The sequence below is a fragment of the Zeus faber genome, assembly GCF_960531495.2.
Source record: "Zeus faber genome assembly, chromosome: 16".
NCBI classification, from domain to species: Eukaryota; Metazoa; Chordata; class Actinopteri; order Zeiformes; family Zeidae; genus Zeus; species Zeus faber.
This window is the reverse complement of record NC_137202.1, coordinates 17,007,473-17,030,486: the sequence shown is the minus strand read 5'-3', so window position 1 is coordinate 17,030,486 and position 23,014 is coordinate 17,007,473. Positions and strand designations below refer to the sequence as shown.

At 47.0% G+C, this 23,014-nt stretch overlaps 1 protein-coding gene across 1 annotated transcript; it reads left to right on the top strand.

Moving 5' to 3' along the window:
• Positions 1 to 887: 887 nt before the first annotated feature.
• LOC307242064 (solute carrier family 22 member 7-like) lies at positions 888 to 21,703 on the top strand (the record flags this gene model as incomplete). Its single annotated transcript, XM_080016400.1, has 7 exons — positions 888 to 1,268; positions 2,518 to 2,621; positions 2,765 to 2,919; positions 4,783 to 4,951; positions 8,064 to 8,278; positions 9,325 to 9,433; positions 21,484 to 21,703. The coding sequence occupies 7 exons, from the start codon at positions 888 to 890 to the stop codon at positions 21,701 to 21,703; spliced, it is 1,353 nt and encodes a 450-aa protein (XP_079872526.1).
• Between the last annotated feature and the right edge of the window lie 1,311 nt (positions 21,704 to 23,014).

The window sequence follows — 23,014 nt, the reverse complement described above, 5'->3', positions numbered from 1 at the left end:
GAAGAACAAAACCACCATCCTTTCGAGCAGCCTGCGCATTGCAATGCACTGTCTCAGTGCGCCTGTCCTGATGCCCCCACACCACCTCACCCGGCGCTCCGCTGTGCGATCGTTCAGCTGTTCTGCGCAGCCCTGGTGCTGTGCGTCTTTCAGCACCAGGAGGCGTGGAGAGCGACGAGGAGAGAGAGAGAGAGAGAGAGAGAGAGAGAGAGAGAGAGAGAGAGAGAGAGAGAGAGACGTTTGACTTTTAAGGTTCCTTTATTTGCAGTAAGTCATGTCACAGCAGCAGCAACTTGATCACGAAGGAACCAAAAGAACATAGCAAAAAAACAGAGACAAATCAGTCAACCGGTAAATAGGCAGCAAGAGCACAGACATCTCTCTTCAGAGACAACTGTTTCTTCACCAGGTTTGAGACAGCTGTTCACTATAAGGACTGCTCCCTTTGTAGCCCGGACTTCCTCCTTTGTACAGTTTGAGAGAGAGACAGAGAGAGAGAGAGAGAGAGAGAGAGAGATAGAAAAAAGATCACAGCTACCACAGGAAAATCACAGGTTAATAATGACAGAGAGAGAGAGAGAGAGAGAGACCACACTGTCCAAATGTGACGCCACACTGGGGTTTGCAGCTGGCCTGTGTATAGCTTCAAACCCCAGTCAATGAACAATTATTAACTCAGTAAAATAGAGGAGAAGGCATTTAAAAGGCAGGTCCAGTCCCAAGTTAGCCTGTCCAAGCCTCTGAGATCAGAATTAGACATAACAACTCAGCTGGCTTGAGAGTTCAGTGATTCTACCTTCTCTCTATTTGTCTCCAAGTTATCCTCATTTTCTGACCTTCAAGGCTGCCCATTGGCTCGACGCAGAGTTGCCACGGGACGCTCTAAGATGAGGTTTGACGATATTCTGGAGGAGGTGGACGGCTTCGGGCCTTTTCAGCTCCTCCTCATCATGCTGCTGTGCTTCCCTCGGCTCGTGGTGCCGTGCCACTTCCTGCTCAACAACTTCATCGCTGGTGTGCCCGCGCACCACTGCCACCTGGGCCCCCTGGACCTCGGAGGCCTCCACGCAAACCTGTCGGCGGCCGACAGAGTGAGAGTCGGCATCCCCACGGGGCCGGATGGGAGCCTGCGATCCTGCGAGATGTTCTCTGAGCCGCAGCTTCACCTTCTCACTGACGCCACCAACAGCAGCGCTGCGTCCACAGTGAGGTGCAGTGGTGGATGGGTGTACGATAACTCCACCTTCACATCGACCGTGGCATCGGAGGTAAAATGCTGCAGTCTGTTTTTGTCAACGTTTGTAACGCCTCTTTTGTACAGAAAAAAGATTCACAGTTTCAACAAGTTGCTTTTGGAGTGCGTTTTGACAACCACCACGGACTGCTGCTTGTTCACCTACCTTCAGATGCCATGACATAATAATAGTAATTATAATAATGTCAAAATATAATTCACATATCACTGGGAAGTGTGTGCGTGACACCCATTGTAAATGCGTTTCAGTTGCACCAGCTCTCTGCAGGTGATCGCACACCGCTGCCTTTTTTCCTGCACAGTTACCACCAGTTCTCCGTAGATGGTAATAATTTCACTCTAACTGCGTGTGGCTATTAGCACCGTTGCTTGTGAATTAGACACTATTTGCAAAAAGGCTCATTTTCACAGAAAAGGGGGCAATTCTGCAATAAATGTATGAATAATGTCTAATTAAAATACGCACAAATAAAACTGGCGCACCAAGACGCTATTTGCATGGCAGCGTAGTTAGCGGTGCATTTCACCGTTTGCGGGTGCTTTGTTAATTAGATGCTCCCTTTTTCTATTATTATTTCGCAAAAGCCGCGCAAACGCTTTGTGAATTTGCCCCTGAATGTGGTAGGCCGTACTGGTATGCCATATTAGAAAACACAGTTATATGTGTTTGTGAAGTTTTTTGTGGTCAACATAATTGTTGATGAATAATTGTATAAATTGTGCCGTGGCAGAAAATAGGTCTGACTGGGGAAGAGCAAGTTTTGTAAATAAAAGGTCAGATAGACATGACACAGACAGACCCTAGATTCTTAACATTTGAGAACAATAGCATAAAGTGGATATAAATAGTTGGGCATATATTTCGCTGGTACTTTAGTAAGATACAGTCAATATGTCCGCGTTATGTATGTGCTCCTCCATATGTTGTTTCGCTTGTGGTCTGCTGCATTTCCCAGCAAGAATGCACTGATCGGGCATGTGCACTACAGTGAATTTCTCAAAGCAGTGTTCTCAAAACCGCTCAGGAAACTGTAGATATGGATGAATATTCACAAAAAAGAGCAGAGATAACACGGGGTGACTGCGGACGACGTTGCAGTTTGGAATGGAATTCTGGGACTAGAGGAATCCACTCAACACAGACGATCTCGTGGATCTCCACTTTAATCGGATAGGGCTATTATGAAACCATCTCTTCAATGGACTGAATAAAATGCCATTTTGATATTTATTTTGAGTGTTTTCTTAATTTTTTTCCCTAGTGGGACCTTGTGTGTGACAGGAAAGGAATGCCCAATGTGATGGGCACAATCTTCTTTCTGGGAGTGATGTTGGGAACGCTGGCCTTCGGGGCCCTCTGTGATAAGTACGCGGTTATTGTTGTTGTTTTTTTTTATCTCTCAACCATCCCTTAGCCGTTACTTGTGTAACCATTACCATTACCATCTGTTCCATCATAATATCCTTTATTTACTGTCATTTGATTTACTTCATTTACTTCTCTTTCAGGTTCGGCGGGAGGAGTGTCATTTTGGTCTCTTATATAATGAGCACTGTGTTTGCCTTCGGCAGTGCTTTTTCCAACTCTTACCCCCTGTTCGCAGTCTTGAGATTCTTCACAGGATTTTCGCTCACAGGAATTGGCATAATCACCACTGTTCTCAGTGAGGCTGCGAGTTCATGTTAAGCTGTAATACTCACAGTTACATCATCACAAAAACAAGAAGAACTAATTAGTCTGTATTATGTCCAGAGTACACTGTCATCAGAATAATACACTGTGTTCCAAATTATTATGCAAATGATATTTTTCTCTGATTTTCCTAAATAGTCGATGCAAATGACAGTCAGTATAATTTCCAAGTCATCAACCGTTGGGGTATAATTCGAATGTTATTGAACAAACCTCCCAATGATAACAGTATTTATTTCAAAAATAAAAAACTCAAAATGCACTGTTCCAAATTATTATGCACAACAGAGTTTCAAAACACTTTATAGGTTGAAGAGAACTGAAAATGGTCATTTGTTGAATGTGCAGCATAAGGAGGTCATATTTACTGAAATCAAAAGCTATTTCAATCAAAAACATCTTAACAGGTCAAGTTACATGTTAACATAGGAGCCTTCTTTGATATCACCTTCACAATTCTTGCCTCCATTGAACTTGTGAGTTTTTGGAGAGTTTCTGCTTGAATTTCTTTGCAGGATGTCAGAACAGCCTCCCAGAGCTGCTGTTTTAATGCCAACTGCCTCCCACCCTCATAGATATTTTGCTTGAGGATGCTCCAAAGGTTCTCAATAAGGTTGAGGTCAAGGGAAAATGAAAGGCCACATCGTGAGTTTCTCTCCTTTTATGCCCATAGCAGCCAATGACACAGAGGTATTCTTTGCAGCATGAGATGGGGCATTGTCAGGCATGAAGATGATTTTGCTACGGAATTCACGGTTCTTCTTCTTGTACCATCGAAGAAAGTACTTAGTCAGAAGCTCTATATACTTTGCTGAGGTCATTTTCACACCTTCAGGGACCCTGAAGGGGCCTAGCAGCTCTCTCCCCATGATTCCGGCCAAAAATATGCCTCCGCCACCTCTTCGCTGATGTCGCAGCCTTGTTGGGACATGGTGGCCATCCACCAACCATCCACTACTCCATCCATCTGCACCATCCAGGGTTGCACGGCACTCATCAGTAAACAAGACTGTTTGAAAATGAGTCTTCATGTATTTTTCGGCCCACTGCAACCGTTTCTGCTTGTGAGCGTTGGTTAGGGGTGGCCCTATAGATCCTCCACCTTGAGGTTCACGGGACTCCAGAGGCACCAGCAGCTGCTGCAGAGGCACTCAAATACCTGTTTGCTGCTTTGTAACGGCATTTTAGCAGCTGCTTTCTTATTCCGATGAATTTGTCTGGCAAAAAGTTTTTGTGAAATATCTAATGTTTTCACACCTTGTCCAAGGCATTGCACTATTTGAGGCTTTTTGGCAGCAGAGAGATCCTTTTTCTTTCCCATATTGCTTGAAACCTGTGGCCTGCTTAATAATGTGGAACATCCTTCTTAAGTAGTTTTCCTTTAATTGGGCTCACCTGGCAAACTAATTATCACAGGTGTCTGAGATTGATGTCAGTGATCCAAAGAGCCCTGAGACACAATACCATCCATGAGTTTAATTGAAAAACAAAACATTAAATGTTAAGGACACTTAAATCCAATTTGCATAATAATTTGGAACGGGGTGTATGTAAATAAATAAATTAATCAATTAATCAATTCAAAATCAGGCACTAGTTATTGGTTGACGAGTGATTAGTTCCACTTGCACAGTTGTAATTTAATTATTTGATGAATTCTTTTATTCATCTTCTGCCATTTGAGATTGGCCAAAACATCAAAAGATATATTCGGATATTTAAAAAAAAAATATTACTGTTGTGATTATGATTATGATTATTAATATTATTATTATTATTATTATTATTATTATTATTATTATTATTATTATTGTTGTTATTATTGTCCATCCAGGCATTGAGTGGGTGGATGTGGGTCACAGAACCTTCACTGGAGTGATTGGCGGCATTGCTTGGACCATCGGCAACATGCTGCTGGCCGGCTTGGCCTACATGGTCAATGACTGGAGGACCCTGATTATGACCGTCACTTCCCCTCTGTTTGCTGCTGTTCTGACTTGGTGGTAAGAAAAACAAGATTCACTTCTCCAAGCACTGAGATGCGTGTTTTCTCTGCAGAATGTGTTTTTTTAAATCATAGGATCAAAAATACCTACTGTATACAACACAAAAATGTGTGAGTGCTCTCTGAGGGGAGGCAGTGGCAATTTATATGCCGCATATCACATAAAGCCAAATTGAAATGGTTGATAACTAAGCTGAAAAGTATTATAAGAGGCTTTCGTATCATCCTATATATTAGTTACTTCCAATATGTAACGAGAGGCCGTCTGGACTTTGAGAGAGAATATGCTCCCCTCCCTCTGATACCCGCATTAAGACAATGATCTTGGAAGATAAAACCGATTTAACAATTGGAACTGGCCAAGAGAGTAGACACAGCCATCTCTGACCTTTGTCTCCAGAACCCTTCCCCTGCTGTGAACAGCAAGGGACCCAAGCCAAAATGGCTGGATCAGCAAACATGACCATCTGGCCCAGGAGATTTACATGACCTGAACTCTCCTGAAAGGAGATCGGACTGAAAATGTATCTAAATGAATGTCTAACCACTATACTATTTTTCCTTTGGTGATTGTGCAAAGAACGATACCACTCCCGACTTTGGGAGATTTATAATACCGAAGTTATATGTTTGAGCTGTTTTTCCCTTTTCTGAGCTTGGACGGCCCTTGCAGCAACCGATGGCGTCACTCCAAAACCAGATTTCAACAATTATACAACATATTCACCCTCTTGCATTTCAAAGAGTCATTCTGTGCACAATTTTATATGTGCAGTCAAAATACTTATTGACGCGTACGATTTTGCCTCTTGGATCCCAAAGATTCATTTTTCGTATGTGTTTATGTTCTTGCAGTCCAGAGATTCATTCACGTATATGTTGTGAGATTCTTGCATTCCAAAGATGTATTCATGTGTGCGATTTTGTCTTCTTTTATTTCAAGATGTTTTTGATGAAGACAAATGTAATATGGAGATTAAGAATTGAGTGAGTGGGGTTGTAAGATTCAGATCATGGAATAGGGTTTTGAATGCCTCACAAAAAAGAGGAACAAACTAACAGAGAGCCTTGTGAGAATTCCCTAACGAATGGGAAACCCCTCACCAACACTTCAACCAATGGCCGTCGAAGGAAGTCACTGGCATAGTCCGGTTCAGCCTCGTCTGAGGGCATAAAATCTCCAGAACATGCACACGTTACCTGAAGGGACCTCCCTTTCTAGATGGCATGATGGCAAGCCGTCTGTCTTTTCTTTGTTCTTTTGAAACCAAGTTTTCCGAACCGCGACGCAGCCCTGTCGCAGAGACGACAATCGTACCTTGAAAGCTTTTCTTCCTTTTACCTTCCCTTAAGCCTGGTTGAAGAACCACCTTTTAAAGATCCCTCTTGTTGGCTCGAATAACCGTTTTTAAACGTGCCACGTGGAACAAACACACCAGATCCACCAAAGCCGCCGACACGCAAAGACAAACAACTCATCTGAGCCGATATGGTGATCCAGACAAAGAGCCCCGGCCCTCCTTTAAAGCGTGGCTATGTAATGTTGGGTGGCACGGCGATATTGTCTTTATTTTATTATTCAGTTTAGAATAAGTAGTTGCACCTTAGAGTGCATTTACATACAATCCCTCAATCTCTTCATCTTTTCAAAGCAACAACAATTTCATTTCCCAGGTGTGTGTTAGGCATTTAACCTACTTTAGCTTTGTTTTTCTACCTCAACCTTTTTACCATACAAAAGAACTCTGTTATTAAAAATAAACATTCATTGTTTGATTAAAAAGTAGTCGTGCATTTATCTCATATGTTGTGTGGGAATTTCTGAATGTGAAAGAACCGCTTCCCTGACAGCTGAGGATCTTTGTTGCCGCCAGTGCAGCAACAAACAAAATGTACTTTTTCCAGGTTTTAGCAAAGATCTGGTGGCGCCCAGCTTATTTACAACTAAAATATAAATATTAATTATAAGTTCCTATCTACACGACACATACTTACCATAGAAGTTATGCAGCATCATTGCTCAACCACTCGCAATTCATACAGTTGTTCATTGTATTTACTATCACTAAAATAAATGGTTAAAATTACAGAATATTAAAAAGGGGTTTCTATTAGGGTCATAATTATCAGAGCAGAATAATGTATGTGTGGTGTGGGGTTGGTGTGGTTTGAGCAGCCACACCTGACCTGGATCTAGGTGATTGGGTCGGAGTGGCTGCATACCTGTTGCCCATTGGTTGGTCTAACGAGCAACAGGTTAAAACCCCCATCCCCACACACACTCAGGATAGGAAACTGTCAGGACACATGTCTATCTGCTCCTGGCTAATTCCAACTGGCCGACGCTCTACAATAAAGTGCTGTTTACAACCCCCCGTCTTCGGTGTCTCTGTGCCTGAAAACGTGTGTGGGTGGTGTGTGGTAGGAAATACTGCCACAGTATGTTTTTCAATGCATTTAAATTTCTTTATGTGCTTTGTATTCCCAGGTGGGTTCCAGAATCTGCTCGGTGGCTTCTTGCCAATGGTCAAGTGGAAAGGGCACAGTTTTACCTGGATAAATGCGCTACGTTTAACAACAAAAAAAAAATCAAATTACAACTGGAGGTAAGTTCTGATACTTGACTTTTTACCTGCTTTTTTTTTTTTTACATTTGCCAAACAATTTAAATTGTTTTATTTTCTCTATTGAAACGCTTTCTACATCTGTGAAATAAATATTTATGCATGTACAAGTCCAAAAATTCATTGCATCACATTACTTGTACTTTTCCAACTGTCTGATAGTAATTTATCTTGGCCCTGGACCCGTAATTGCATGAGGCTAATTGCTTTCCTCTTTTGAAACACAGCAATTGTCCAGTGTGGAGCCCCTGGAAAAGAAAAGTAGAAACTACTCCTACCTGGACCTCATCAAACATCCAAAGATGAGAAAACTATCTCTGCTGACTTCAATAATTTGGTGGGGCTTTGACCAAATAAGTAATAACATGGTAGATGCACAGGCCACAAGGTTGCACAAACCGCAATAAACGACGAACAAAGGACACAAATATATGAATTGGACTGGGTTAGATGGTTTGTTCTCACTAGAGGTCCCTTCCTTTGCAGGTACGGAGTTACTTCCACTTATTATGGAATAAGCATGAACATCAGCGGCTTCGGTTTGAACCTCTACCTCACCCACTTCATCTATGCGGCGATCGAACTGCCTGCAAAACTCCTTGCCTACTTCTTCCTCAATATCTTTGGACGCAGAAAGTGCCTGGCGGGCACTCTGTTGCTCACAGGGACCTGTATTGCCATTAACATTTTTGTGCCTAAAGGTAAGTTATGTTTTATTTTGTTATTTAAGCTCAACACACCATCACTTCTGACACACTTTGTAGATACAGTTTCAATAGGCTTGACATATCAATGACTTTGACATTTACACTCTGGGTTGCATTGTGGTTTATGTCAGTGATTCTCAAGGACCCTCATTTTGATACGCATTAGGCCACAGACCACATTTAATAATGATTTTGTTGGGACCCCAATCTTTGAAGATTTTTATTATTAGATATGAATTAATGTCTATACTGTAGTTAAGGAGATAACAGTGTCAGTGAAATTGAAACAGTAATGTTTTCACATTCTCTAAGGGTGCTCATTGAAATAATGGTGAAGTTAAACTATTCATCATTTTCGCTGGGGACCCCCTGGAACCTCTCGAAAGACCCCTGGGGGGGGTCCCTGGACCACACGTTGAGAACCACTGGTCTATGTCAAATGGAACATACAGAGTATTAGAAGTAAACACATGTAGTTCAGAACAACTAAGACACCTCTTGGAAAAGTAGTAGAGGCTGGCTAAGTACCTATGAGTTAAACATTAAGTAAAAATGTCAGGTATAAGTTAATATTTCTGTCCAAATAATAACTTAAGTGGCAGTAAGGAAGTATCGAGTCAGACATTTATTCAAGGAGAGTTTAACTTTAAGTAAATTATTTTTCATCAACAAGTATCACCAGAGCGCAACATGGTGAAATTTGAGCTGATATCTTAAGCAAGTTGTTTCAAGCCATTCAGTGTGTTTTCATAAAGTGAAGGATGGTGGTTTGGAGTTACCTGTTGTTAATATTACTGGTTCACAGTAAATTTGTAACTACATTTTTGTGATGAGTGAGCGATTTCAACAGCAAGAAACAGGTGCATGTGGTCGGTTCTTAGTGTACATGAGTGAGAGATGACCAAGCTAAAAGTCAAATTACTGGTTTTAAAGTGCATTAGTTTACAGACATACTTGTGAAATGTAAATTCTAAGACTTGTATGACTCAAATGGATCTTCATAGTTCAGTAAATGAAGTGTGCACATGTGTCCCACGCAGCTTATTGGCAGGCGAGGACCACTGTGGCTATCCTTGGAAAAGGACTTTCAGAAGCCTCCTTCACAACCGTCATTCTTTACACGACGGAGCTTTTCCCAACAGTTGTGAGGTCAGTTTTCACTGCTAGTTTTATTATTCACATAAGTGAGGCCTGCTTTGCTAATTTTCACTTTAATTAAATTTGAATTTGTTAAAATGTGTTTATTATATACTGGATATCAGAAGTCATTCTTGATCATTGATACAAATAGGTTGTTAAGAGACTTGATTTAATTTAACACTTCCGGTTTGGCGCACATGGAGTAGACGCGGAAATCTCCAGCTCCTGCTACCATTTGAAAATATCTTTACTTTCAACCCCAATCTCCTTACACTAAACCAGCAGTGCACATCAACAGAGCATTTCCTAGACACCTAAACAGTACGACATGACTTCCAGGATGGGAAAATCTAGTAAAAAAGACCGCCCACTGGCAGCTAACAGTAGCCTAACAATGGAGGCCATGATGGCACTGTTGGAGCGACAGAGGGAATCCCTTTCTAAGTCGACTCGATGGTGGAGGACCACTGTCAGCGCATTTCCTCACGGGAAACTTTCTCGGGTGACTGTAGTCAACCTCTGCAAGATCTAGCTAATGGCGAAGGTCACCGACCTAGAGGGACGCAGCAGACGGCAAAACATCCGCTTCCTTGGTTAACCAGAAGTCACCCCACCCAATTATTTTCGGAATTACTCACCAAGGTCTTTGGGAGGGTGCCTCCACCCCCTCCAGAAATCGACAGAGCGCACCGTAGCCTGGCGGCTAGGACCAAGCCGGGGAGAGGCTGTGCCTTCACCGATTTGAGATCAAGGATCTCCTGGTTTGAGAAGCAGGCGTGGAATACCACGGCCACAACATCTGTCCTTGAAGAAAACAGCTCGCCGGTGTTAAGCCAGCGGGTGGAATACAAAGACATCATGCCCGGACTGTACAAGCAGGGGATGCGGCCTGCTCTCCTTTATCCGCCAAAGAGACGCATCATTCTGCCCAGTGGTGAAAACTTCCAGACTACCCAAATATCACTTTTCAAACGGCGTGCTTTCAGATGCAGGAGTAGTAAATACGCTTCTTAAGGGTTATCTAATATCACATGCCTTTTCTTTTTCAGATATGTTTTGATACTGTCACGGCAGGACATTGTTACCGTTGTTTAGTTTGCTTAAAACCGTTAGCCGGCTATATCCATTGGAGATGTGCACTCCATGTATCACACACATCACACAGTCCATAAATAAGTAACCTTAGGGGTAATAAACTGTTTATTACAGGGGTTAAAACTTTAATGTTTGTGTGAAATGGGAGAAGCTGAGATTCGAAGTGGGACGATCTGTTAGAAAAATGAATGTGTCTAAGAGTTTACTTCTACACTCTTTGGCAGCTGTGGGGGCTTCGGGCAAGGGAGTATTCTTTCTTCTTTTTTTCCCAGCTGGTACTTGACTTTTCTTAAACGGTCACTTTAAGCACCTCCAGTAATATTTTCAGTTAAAATTAACTTTTCACAGAGTCAGTACCCCTTGCTCACAGTGGTTGCCTGTTGCCGCCACTGTGGATAATATATCTATCGCAAACCTACAGGTCTATTTGGAGCAGGAAAGTTAATTTCATCAATTGGAATGTCGAGGGCTAAAACCACCATGTTAAGAGAAGTACGGTTATGTCACATATTTGGCTGCTTAGGGTCAGGATCAGCTATTTGCAGGAGACCCACCTACGTGATTCAGACTGCAACTGTTTCACTCCTATTTTCAGGCTAAGGCAAGAGGAGTCCATTTTGTTTGATAAAAACATCTTTTGAGACCTCTAGTGTTATGAAAGATATGGTCGAAATGGTCATTACCTAATAGTATCAGAAAAGCTATTTAATACCTAGGCAGTTTTAAGGTCTATGCCCCAACTTTAGATGATGTTGCCTTTCTGGAGTGCTTCTTCTCCCTTCTCCCTGAGCTGGGCAACACACTCTCTGATACTCGGAGGAGACTTCAACTACTGGTAAGACCCAGAGCTGAACCGTTTATTTTCTTTTCTAAGCCTGCTGCTTTCCATGAGTCAACTACAGTACATAGTCTTTCCACTCTGAATATGGCATTTCAGGTGTGTGCCATTATTTTTACCCCCCAGAGAAAGAGAATATTATTTATTTTCAAGCTTAGGTCGTCTTTATTGTCACACACACACCAGAACACATGCAGTTACAGCTGACACAGACGCAGACGGAGGCCGTGAAATGTCTTTTCCGCATTTTTCCCCCATCAAGGCTTGTTCTTTTTCCGGGGGGAAGGCCAGGAGAGGTGGGCAGCTTACAATACAGCGCCTGGAGACCAACTTCAATGTCCATAGCTGATCAGATGATGTTTCTTGTGCATGTTTTTAGTGGGGATCTTACGATGTTATATGGAGGAAACCCCATGCGATCACAGGGAGAACATGCAACTCCACAAAGAAAAGCCCCAGTGGGGAGTGTGGGGGTTCTCCGCTGTGGTCCCTACGGTGCAATCCCCTCACTCAAAATATTTCATGGTCCCCCATGTGGGAAAAAAGTAAATAACCTCTGATTTAGATTTTGGATTCTTAATGGGATATTGAATGATACAGGAATATTCCTATCTATTTATGCACCAGCGTCCGGAATTTCAATGCGCATCGCATCGCGCAGGTAGAGGGGCAAAAATTATCTGATCGTTCATGAAGGACCCAACACTACAGTAGAAGCATGGATCACTGGCAAGGGCTTTGTTGAGGGGGGAATCTATGAATGATTCATCGGGCCCTAGGCTGGGAGGGGACCCAAAATGTTGAAAAATTATTATCAGATTAATTATTATCTCTTCTCAAACATCGTGTATGTACCCATAAAGCACATGGATTGGTTCATTTTCCATGAGGGGAAAAAAAACAAAAACAATAAAATAAAACGCTGATCTGAAAGTTGTGGGTTTCCAGAAAAGGAAAGTAAGTAAAACAGAGAGAGATACAGCAAAATTCAGGAAAACAATTACTCACTATCTTCAGAATCAGAATGTCTTTATCTTCATTGCATGTGGTACATACAACAAAATGACGATGTCTCTCCATTCAAAAGAACTACAAACATTCACATGCTTTTACACTCCCCTCTCCCCCCAAAACCCACACATAGATTCACTTTTACATAACACTAATTTATGATGTCACAGGGGGGTTGGCAGAGGGGAGACAGAGTTCAGTTCAACAATTGCTGTTGGATAAAAACTGTTCCTGAATCTGGCAGTCTGTCTTTAGTGACCTATACTGTTTTCCTGAGGGCAGCAGAGTGAACAAGTGGTGACAAGGGTGTGTAATGTTTTTCACAATGTTACAGGTCCTGCTGCAGCATCTGGACTGGTAAATGTCGTCCAATGGGGGCAAGGGGAGACCAATGATGCCCTGGGCAGTTTTTATCACCCTCTGGAGAGCTGCTCTGTCAGCTGCTGAACAGTTCCCAAACCAAACAGTTACGCAGTAAGTCAGTATGCTTTCTACCGAACAGCGGTAGGAAGACTCCAGCAGTTTTGCAGACAGATGGGCCTTCCTCAGTGTTCTGAGGAAGTAAAGTCTCTATTGAGCCTTTTTTACCACTGCAGCAGAGTTCACAGTCAATTTAAGATCCTCACTAATGTTGACCCCCAGAAACTTAAAACTAGGCAGCCTCTCCACCTCCTCTCCCCCTATTTCCAGTGGCCTGGGCTGGCCTGGGCCTGTAGTCATTGAGGGAGATGATGTTTGTCTGCTTGGGCACCGGGATGATGGTAGTGGTTTTCAGGCAGGCTGGAACAGTGGTGTGTGCTAGGAAAAGGTTAAAATTGTCTGTAAATACTCCAGCAAGCTGGTGAGCACAGCGCCGGAGCATCCTGCCTGGGAGCTCATCCGGGCCAGCGGCCTTACTAGCAGCGGCCTTACAGCAATAACATTTCTCTGGTGAAATGGTCCTCGATCTTCTCCTTGTAGGACATTTTGGCTGAACCAATGCCCCGCTTAAGGTTGTGCCTGGCAGTGCTGTACAGTTCTTTGTTGTCAAATTTGTGGGCCAAGTCCCACGCCTTCAGAAGACGCCGAATCTCCTGAGTCATCAGTCATGGTTTTCTATTTGGAAAGACAGGGATGCGCTTGTTGATGGTGACTCCACACAACATCTGATGTGAAGATGACAGCAAATGAACAGAAGTCAGACGCTGTTAGGCCCACGGCCTCCCAGCGCCACTAGAGACCGCTCTTGCCCCATCTGCAGTTCCCCCCTTGAGCCAAATGCACACACCTGGGATCAATTACCTGCATCACTCACACAGTATTTATTCGACAGCTCCCCGGTCACTCATTGCCATTGACCGTCAACTAGCTTACCCAAGTTGTACAGCTACTGGCTTAGTTCCTAGTTCCAAGTTCCTAGCTCCTACCGCTTGTTTGAAGTCCCTAGCTTATGTCTCTTTGTTTCGTCTTCCCCTTACCTGCTTGTCTCCTCTCGTCGACCAAGTCTGTCCGTCCCTCTCCAGCCAGCCCGGTTAACCTGCTTGTCTCCGCTCGTCAACCAAGGCTGTCCATCCCTCTCCATCCAGCCCGGTTCCCCGTCTCTCCACCCGGATCCTGGACCCCTCCTCCCGGTCATCATCCCTGCCCAGCCCTGCTCCATCTCTACCTGACCGGGTCCCCCCGGCCAGCTCCACCGTGTGGGCTAATAAACATCCTTTGTCTGCCTCCCGTCTCTCTGTGTCGTGTGTTTGGGTCCTTCCTAGCCCCCGTCGTGACAGTACGGTCTGGCCATAAAACATGGACCCTGCCGACACAGAGGGGCTCCGCCGCGCACTCCAGAACCAAGGAGTGTTGCTTGGTCAACATGACCAGGCCCTCCGGGACATCGCAAATCACATCCAGACCATCTCGGCGGCCGTCAGCGGCCTGCAGGTTCCTCCAGCTCCCGTGGCCCCCCCTGCTCCTCCGGCCCTCCCTCCTCCCTCATCCCCCCTGAGCCCCACGTTCCGGCTCCAGCACCCTACGACGGCGATTTCGGCACCTGCCGTGCCTTCCTTGTGCAGTGCGCGGTGGTTTTCCAGCAGCAGCCAACGTCGTACGCCGCCGATGGCACCCGCATCGCGTTCCTCATCTCCTGCCTGAGAGGGGCGGCTCTCGGCTGGGGTTCTGCGGTTTGGAGTCGGGGGGGCCCGTGAGTCTCTCCTACAATCTGTTCACCCGCGAAATGAGGAGAGTCTTCGACCACCCAGTTTGTGGCAAGGAGGCCGCCAGAAGACTCCACGCGCCAGGCGCCTCCGAAGTCCCCCGACTCTCTCCGATGCCGAGCCCATGCAACTCGGTCGCTCCCGGATCTCCCCCGAGGAGCGAGCGCGCTGCATACAGGCGCCTGTCTGCATTGCGGCCGGCTGGGACACCTCCGAGCCACCTGCCCGGTCTGGCCAGGAGAGGGCGACTTCTCGGTAGGGTTACGTTCTGCTCGCTCCAGCTCCAACCCTCTCACCCGTCCTCTGTTCCCAGCTACCCTCTCATTTACATTACATTTAGTCATTTATCAGACGCTTTTATCCAAAGCGACTTACAATTGTTCAAACACCGACGGACGCAGCCATCAGGAGCAATTAGGGGTTAATTGTCTTGCTCAAGGACACTACAGCATGCTAGCAGGAGGAGCCTGGGATCAAACCAGCAACCTTTGGATCACTAGACCACCAGCTCTACCTCCTGAGCTACCACCCCCCAAGAGGAGAGGGGGGGGGTATAACACTCACTTCCTCCGCTTTCATAGATTCCGGGGTGGATGCGAGTTTCCTCGACCTGGGACTAGCACGCCAGCTAGGGCTGACACCCGTACCTCTCCCCACATCGCTCGAGGTCAAGGGGCTGACCGGGTCACTTCTGACCCGGATTATCCACCAGACAGCCCCCCTCGAGCTGCTACTCTCTGGCAACCACCGTGAGTCCTTGAGGTTCTTCCTCATCCATTCCCCCCTGAACCCCCTGGTCCTGGGGTACCCCTGGCTCCTGATCCACAACCCTCAGATGGACTGGCGCTTGGGTAGCGTGAGCGCCTGGAGCACACAATACCACGCCCACTGCCTCCGCTCGGCCTCTACCCCGCCGCCGGGGGTCCCCAAGAGCCCTGACCTGTCCTCGGTTCCTTCACAATATCTGGACCTGGCCCCTGTTTTCAGCAAGCAGGGTGCGCTGTCCCTACCACCTCATCGCCCCTACGACTGCGCAATCAACCTCCTGCCAGGCGCCCCCCTCCCCTGCAGTCGCCTGTATAACGTCTTCCAGCCTGAACAGGAGTCCATGGAGACCTACATCCGCGACTCTCTCGCTGCCGGGATCATTCGCCCGTCGTCGTCTCCGCTGAACGCAGGGTTCTTCTTCGTCGCCAAGAAGGACAAGACCTTCCCTCCCTGCATTGACTTCAGGGGACTTAATGACATCACAGTCAAGAACAAGTACCCCTTGCCCCTGATGGACTCAGTCTTCATCTCCATCCGGGGTGCCACCCACTTCTCCGCAACGCTTACCACCCGGTCCGCATTCGTGAAGGGGACGAATGGAAGACTGCATTCAACACCCCGCTCGGACACTTCGAGTATCTTGTAATGCCTTTCGGTCTGTCAAATGCCCCAGCGGTCTTCCAGGTCATAATTAACGATGTCCTCCGGGACATGCTCAACTCGTTTGTCTTTGTGTACCTCAACGACATCTTGACTTTTTCCAAATCCCTCTCCGACCACGTTAAACACGTATGCCTGGTGCTGCAGCGGCTCCTGGAGAACCGTCTGTTTGTGAAGGCCGAGAAGTGTGTCTTCCATGTTCCGTCCGTTTCCTTCCTAGGATTCATCATTGGCCAAGGGAGGCTGGGGATGGACCCGAAGAAGGTGGCCAGCGTGATGGAGTGGCCAACCCCAGCCAATAGGAAGCAACTCCAACGTTTCCTCAGGTTTTCAAACTGCTACCGGCGCTTCATCCGAAACTTCAGCCGTATCGCCGCTCCCGTCTCAGCCCTTACCTCCACCGCAGTGGGCTTCAAATGGACCCCCGCTGCCGAGGCCGCATTCCTCGACCTCAGAAGCCACTTTTCGTCTGCCCCAATCTTGGCCCAGCCCGACGTAGGAGCTGTAGGAGCGGTACTGTCTCAGCGCTCTCCAACTGACGGTAAGCTCCACCCCTGTGCCTTTCTCTCCCGCAGGCTCACCCCACCCGAGTGCAATTATGACATGGGCAATCGGGAACTCCTGGCCGTCGAACTAGGCCTGGAGGAGTGGTGCCACTGGCTTGAGGGAGCAAACAACCCCTTCGTCGTCTGGACCGATCATAAGAACCTGGCCTATAACCGGACACCGAAGCGGCTCAACTCCCGGCAGGCCAGGTCGGCGTTGTTCTTTGGCCAGTTTAACTTCTCTCTATCCTACCGCCCAGGCACCAAGAATACCGAGCCTGACGCTCTGTCCCGTGTGTTCACGCCAGAGGAGAATACAGGGGATCCAGAACCCATCTTCCACTCCTGTGCCTTGCCGCAATGCTCACCTGGGAAATCGAGTCCCTTGTCACCCAAGCGCAGGAACACCAGCCCGACCCAGGTACTGGACCCCCTAACTGCCTGTTCGTCCCTGACTCCGCACACTCCCAGGTGCTGCAGTGGGCCCATGCCTCCCACCTCAGTTGCCATCCCGGGATCACCCGCACCCTGGCCATCGTCCGCCAGCGCTTCTGGTGGCCGACCCTGCTCCCTGACACCCGGTCCTTCGTCTCTGCCTGTCCCACCTGCGCCCGGTCCAAGACCTTCACCCGAACCCCGCTCCGGCCTTCTCCGCCCGTTACCCATCCCGACTTGTCCTTGGTCCCACATCTCCCTGGACTTTGTCACCGGTCTCCCACCCTCCCGGGGCAACACTACCATCCTCACGGTGGTGGACCGCTTTTCTAAAGCGGCACACTTCCTTGCCCTGCATTAAAAACTACCATCGGCAAGGGAGACTGCGGACCTGCTGGTGGCCGAGGTGTTCCGCCGCCATGGCATTCCGGCAGACGTCGGACAGAGGTCCCCAGTTCACCTCTTAGGTCTGGTGCGCCTTCTGCTCGGCCCTGGGGGCACAGGTCAGTCTTTCCTCAGGTTTCCACCCCCAGACCAACGGCCAGGCGGAGCGGGCAAAACAGGAGGTGGAGGCCATGCTCCGCTGGCTGATAACCACCAGCCCCACCTCCTGGAGCGACCAGCTGCCGTGGGCCGAATATGCCCACAACACCCTGGTCAACACCTCCTCTGACCTGTCGCCCTTCCAGTGCTCTCTAGGCTACCAACCCCCTCATATGGCTGCAACAAAATTGCAGCCATATGAGTTTTCACCAATGTTTACATTTAGGAAAATGACTGAAAACCAAATTTTTGTATCTCCTGTAGAGCTCTTAAATGCCATCTAGAAGATGTTGTCAAGCCCACAGCCTCCTAGCGCCCCTAGGGGCCGCTCTTCTCTCCTCTGCCACTCCATCCTCCTGCACCTCCCCACACACCTGAGATCCATCACCATCAGAACCCTCTGTATTTATTCCTCGGCCTTCCATCCACTCATTGCCAGATCGTAGGCTAACTTACCTCACCGTTCCTGTCCTGCTTCGTAAAGCCTGGTTCCCAGTCCACCCGTCCGGAACCTGGATCCCCATCCACGCCGTCCCTATCTTGTCTGGCCTCGCCCGGTCCGGTAGTCCCGTCTTCCCGGACACATTCCAGCCCGACCGGGTCTCTCCCATCATCACCCCAGTGATTCTGAATAAAACTCCTTTGTTTACCCCGTTTACAGGCCACCTCTGTGTCATGAGTCTGAGTCCCTCCTAGCCCTGGTCGTAACAGTACAATCTGGCCAAACCATGGTCTCAGCCGACACAGAGGTGCTCCGTCGTGCGCTCCTGAAGCAGGGTGTTCTCCTGGGGCAGCACGACCAAGCACTTCGGGACATCAAGGACCACCTCTGTAACATCTCGGCAGCTGTGAGTAGCCTCCAGGTCCCACCAGCTCCACCACTCCCGCCAGCTCCAGCGACTCCTGCGTTGCTTCCCAGCTTGGCTCCCAGCCCCCCTCCCGTCCACCGAGAGTCCAACATTCCGGCCCGGGTGCCATACAACAGCAACTTCGGGACCTACCAGGCTTACTTGGTCCAGTGCGCGGTGGTTTGTCAAGCAGCAGCCGTCATCCTATTACACCAAGAGCTCCCGAATTGCCTACCTCATCGCCTCCCTGAGAGGGGGGGTGACTCTCCGCTGGGCTTCAGCTGTGTGGGAACCTCGAGGTCCCGAGAGCCGCTCCTATGAGGTCTTCACACATGAGATAAGAAAGATCTTTGATCACCCGGTTCGCGGATAAGGCGCAGCGAAGAAGCTCCTCTCCCTCCATCAGGGTCCCTGCAGCGTCTCTTCGCTTGTCATAGAGTTCCAGACTCTGGCCGCAGAGAACGGCTGGAATGACGGTGCACTATAGGACATTTTCCAGCATGGCCTTAACGACGACCTGCCGGATGGGTTAGCCCGACGAGCCGGCTAACCTGGACGAGCTGGTAACCCTGGCGACCCGACAGGACAACCAGCTCCGGGAGGGCTGGCATGAGAGGGGGGCACGGACCCAGCCCACACTTCCTGCTTGGTTGGTTATGCCCTGTTAGAGCACCAGATGGTCCCCCTTGAGCTGCTCCTGTCCGGGAACTACCAGGAATCGATGAAGACCGCCTGCAACACCCTGCTAGGACACTTTGAGTACCTTGTCATGGCCTTCGGCCTGTCCAACGCCCCAGCGGTTTCCCAGGCACTTAACAATGATGTCCTTCGGGATATGCAAAATCTGTTTGTTTGTTTATCTTGACAACATCTTCATCTTTTCACAGTCCTCCACAGAGTATGAGAGACACGTACGCCTGGTCCTGCAGCACCTCCTAGAGAACAGGTTATTTCTAAAGGCTGAGAAGGCACTTCTGGTGGCCTACCCTGGTTTCGGACACCCGGGCCCTCATCACTGCCTGCTCCACCTGCGACCTGAACTGCCAACCCTCCTCCCGTGGGCCGAGTACACACACCCTCATCAACGCATCCACCAGCCTGTCCCCGTTTCTCTGCTCTATAGGCTATCAGACCAATCTGTTCCCTTCCCTTGAGGTGGAGATCTCGGTGCCCTCTGTCCAAGCCCACATCCTCTGCTGCAGGCGAACCTGGAACAAGGTCCGCTCTGCCCTGCTCCAGGCGTTCAACCGGTCCCAGTGGCAAGCAAATCGCCCCCGGCCCCCAGCACCCGCGTATGCCCCCGGCCAAAGGGTTTGGCTTGCCCCACCAGCCCCTCAAGGTGGACTCCCACAAATTTGCCCCCAGGTATGTTGGTCCCTTCGTCATTGAGTCCATCGTCAACACTTGTGTTGTGCGTCTTCCCCTCCTCCCTTCATGTCCACTCTACCATTCATGTGTCCCAGCTCAAACCAGTGGCTTTCAGACCCCTTTCCCCCCTTCCCGCCCTGGCGAACCCCCCGCACCATCGATGACCACCCCGTCTACACGGTCCAGCACCTGCTGGATGTGAGTGACCACGGGAAGGACTTGCAGTACCTCGTGGATTGGGGGGGGTACGGCCCGGGGGGTACGGCCCGGAGGAACGGCCCGGAGGAATGGCCCGGAGGAACAGTCCTGCGGCGGTGGGGAGCGGTGACTGGCAGGGAGCGTGGTCTCCATTGTGTGATCCTCACACTGACAACATTTCACGGTGCCCCATACGGAAATAAGCCAAAAATTTCTGATTTGGGAAAATTCTAAATTGGATATGGGATGTTTCCTGTTTATTTATGCGTCAGCGTTTGGAATTTCAACACGCGTCAGGTTTTTGGTATGGCAGGAATGGGGTATGAGAGTGTATGAACATGGCAATAAATCAGGAAAGCTATTCGCAAATCAACTCATAGGTATGAAAGCTAAACATTTCAGTATGATCCGTAGAGATCAGTATGGATCATGGTGAGGTGTCGTCAGATTTGACCGAAATAAATGAAACGTTTAAAGAATTCTATTCCATGCTTCACACCTCCCAATCTCCCTCCAACAGGGCCATGGAGGACTTTTTCAGTCAAGTAAACACCCAACATTGCCTAATGACAAAAATAATACACGAGAAGAACCCATAACAGCAAATGAAGTAACTGAAGCCATATCAACTATGCAGTCAGGAAAGTCCCCTGGCCCAGGGAGCTTCTGTCTGAATTAAAAAAAAACAATTCTCCACAACTTGCTCTGCACCTGACTTCCAATCTGTCTGAGTCCCTGAGAACTGGGGGCCTCCAACTCTCAACCAGGCCTGCATACCCCTCAAAGCTGATAAGGGGAAGGACCCCGATGATTGTACCTCTAATAAGCCCATTTCATTGTTGAACACATGTAAAGATCTTAGCCAAGATCTGCCTGGAAGGTTGGAAGATGCTCTCCCCATTGGACCTCCATGGACGCTAACTCCCCCCCAACGCATATCCCTCCCTGCATTACTAGTGGTGGCACTCGCCCTGCTCTCCGGGTCGGTTGGCGGTGCAGTTGTACACGGCTCCCTGAGAGTGTGAGCCCAGTTCACGAGATACTTTGGTTTACAGCTGCCCTCTCAACACCCCTATCTATCCACCCGCTCACAGATCACAGGTTGATTTGGAATACTGCTGTTACTGTTATGAAACCATCTTTGTCTAAGAATTTGTATTGCAGTTGTTGTAAAACCAATAAAAAATTAAAATAAACAGTTGTAATTTAACAAATCATTGGACACCTGTCAAAGAATATTGAAAACAGAAAGAGTGTACTACTGAGCAAACATCAACAACAATCTTGAAAGTTCGGAAGATTTTTTTACCTTTTGTTTTTTCTCAAAGTCAGGCACTAGATATTGGCTTATGAGTGCATATCATGTTAGTGCAATTGTTTTATTGATCCTTTACAAGCCTTATTATGCAAAATGTTCACTAACATCCTTGTTACCCATAATCAGAAATTGTCAGAAGTTAATCAATTAATACCATTACATACTAGTTGATGATTAAATTGCATGACTTTCTAGAAATCCCAGTGGCTTAAGTTCCTCTAATTTACTGTGTTTCTCCTCTCTCATAAGGCAAAATGGGATGGGCCTCGCCAGTTTCATTGGTCGTGTTGGCACCTCTCTAGCGCTGCTCATTCTACTTTTGGAGGACGTGTGGACACTCCTCCCTGCAGTTTTATTTTGTTCAGTGGCTATGATGTGTGGACTACTGGCATTGCTTTTGCCAGAGACTTGTAAAATGAACCTGCCAGAGACGATTGAAGACGTAGAACAAAGCGACAATTGGATTTGAATGGAATGTCAAACGTTTTAATTGGGATGTCATTTCTGGAATGAATGAGTTGGCTGAATCCACGAATTATGATCCCCAACACCAATCCTAAAGGGTATTGTACACCAAATCATCCGCAAAAGATTTTTATGAAAATGAAACATTAATAAAAAATTTTTTTTCATTTATTAATTGATTTATATATCTGTGTGTGTGTGTATATATATATATATATATATATATATATATATATATATATACAGACACACCCCCTAAACTAATTTCATGGCATATTTCAGAAAAGTGCATGATCACTGTGATAAACCGACTGATAGGTACTTATGGTATCTTGCCACTGGAGTCCGGACCACAATCGGTGTATTTGCTGTCTGTGAGACTCCTTGCTAGAACTGGTGCATCAGGATGGATAGTTGGCTCCCACCTGTTTAGTCCCACCCTAAGTTAAAAAAAACTAAAGTTTCAGAGAAGGTACAGTGCTGAAAACTTATGATTGGGATTTTTTTGGACAAGCACCAAGGGTTGAATCCATGTAAACTGCGCCGTCACCTCGAGACAAAACATGAACAGTATGTGTCCAAGCCGCTTGAATTGTTTTCGAACTCAGTGAATATCAGAGTAAGAAGGTACAGTATTCAAATCATCATGGATGGGCAGTGCAAACGCAAAGGCAGTGGAAGCATCCTATTCGTTCTTCTATTTCCTAGCCAGGGCCGGCATTAAAATACCTACATTTTCCTGTATTTTTGCCCATGCCGTCTGTAACAGTTTTTTCCTTTTTTCGAAAGATCTTTTCGATAAGCCCAAATTTGTTAATTCATAAAAAAATGTAAACTGATCCTTTGTCCTTAAGGAGATAACATTTAATTACAATTCAGATTGGTTTATGTATGTTGATTTACATTTTCCTCATACAGACATGCTGTTTAGATCATTAAATAGAAATATGTGATAATATTGGTAATAATTAATTGATGAATGTTTACTGCTTCCTTGGATTAAACTTCAGTTTGATCGGAGTCTTGGGCTTGAAAACCATATTCAACTCCAATGGACTCTGAAGAAAGAAAACAAAAGAGACAACAATAAATGGCAATGTGAGTTCAAACTCATATGTGTGTTGATCATAATAGTTAGGCTTACGACGGTGTCCTTCCAGGTTTCCACGTTGTAGTCCTGTAGGAGACGTACAAGAACCATCTTCATGACCATGACAGCGAAGCGCATGCCAACACAGTTACGTGGGCCGAGCCCAAATGGCATGTAAGCGTAGAGGTTTATATCCTCCACGCTGTCTTCGATGAACCTGAAAAT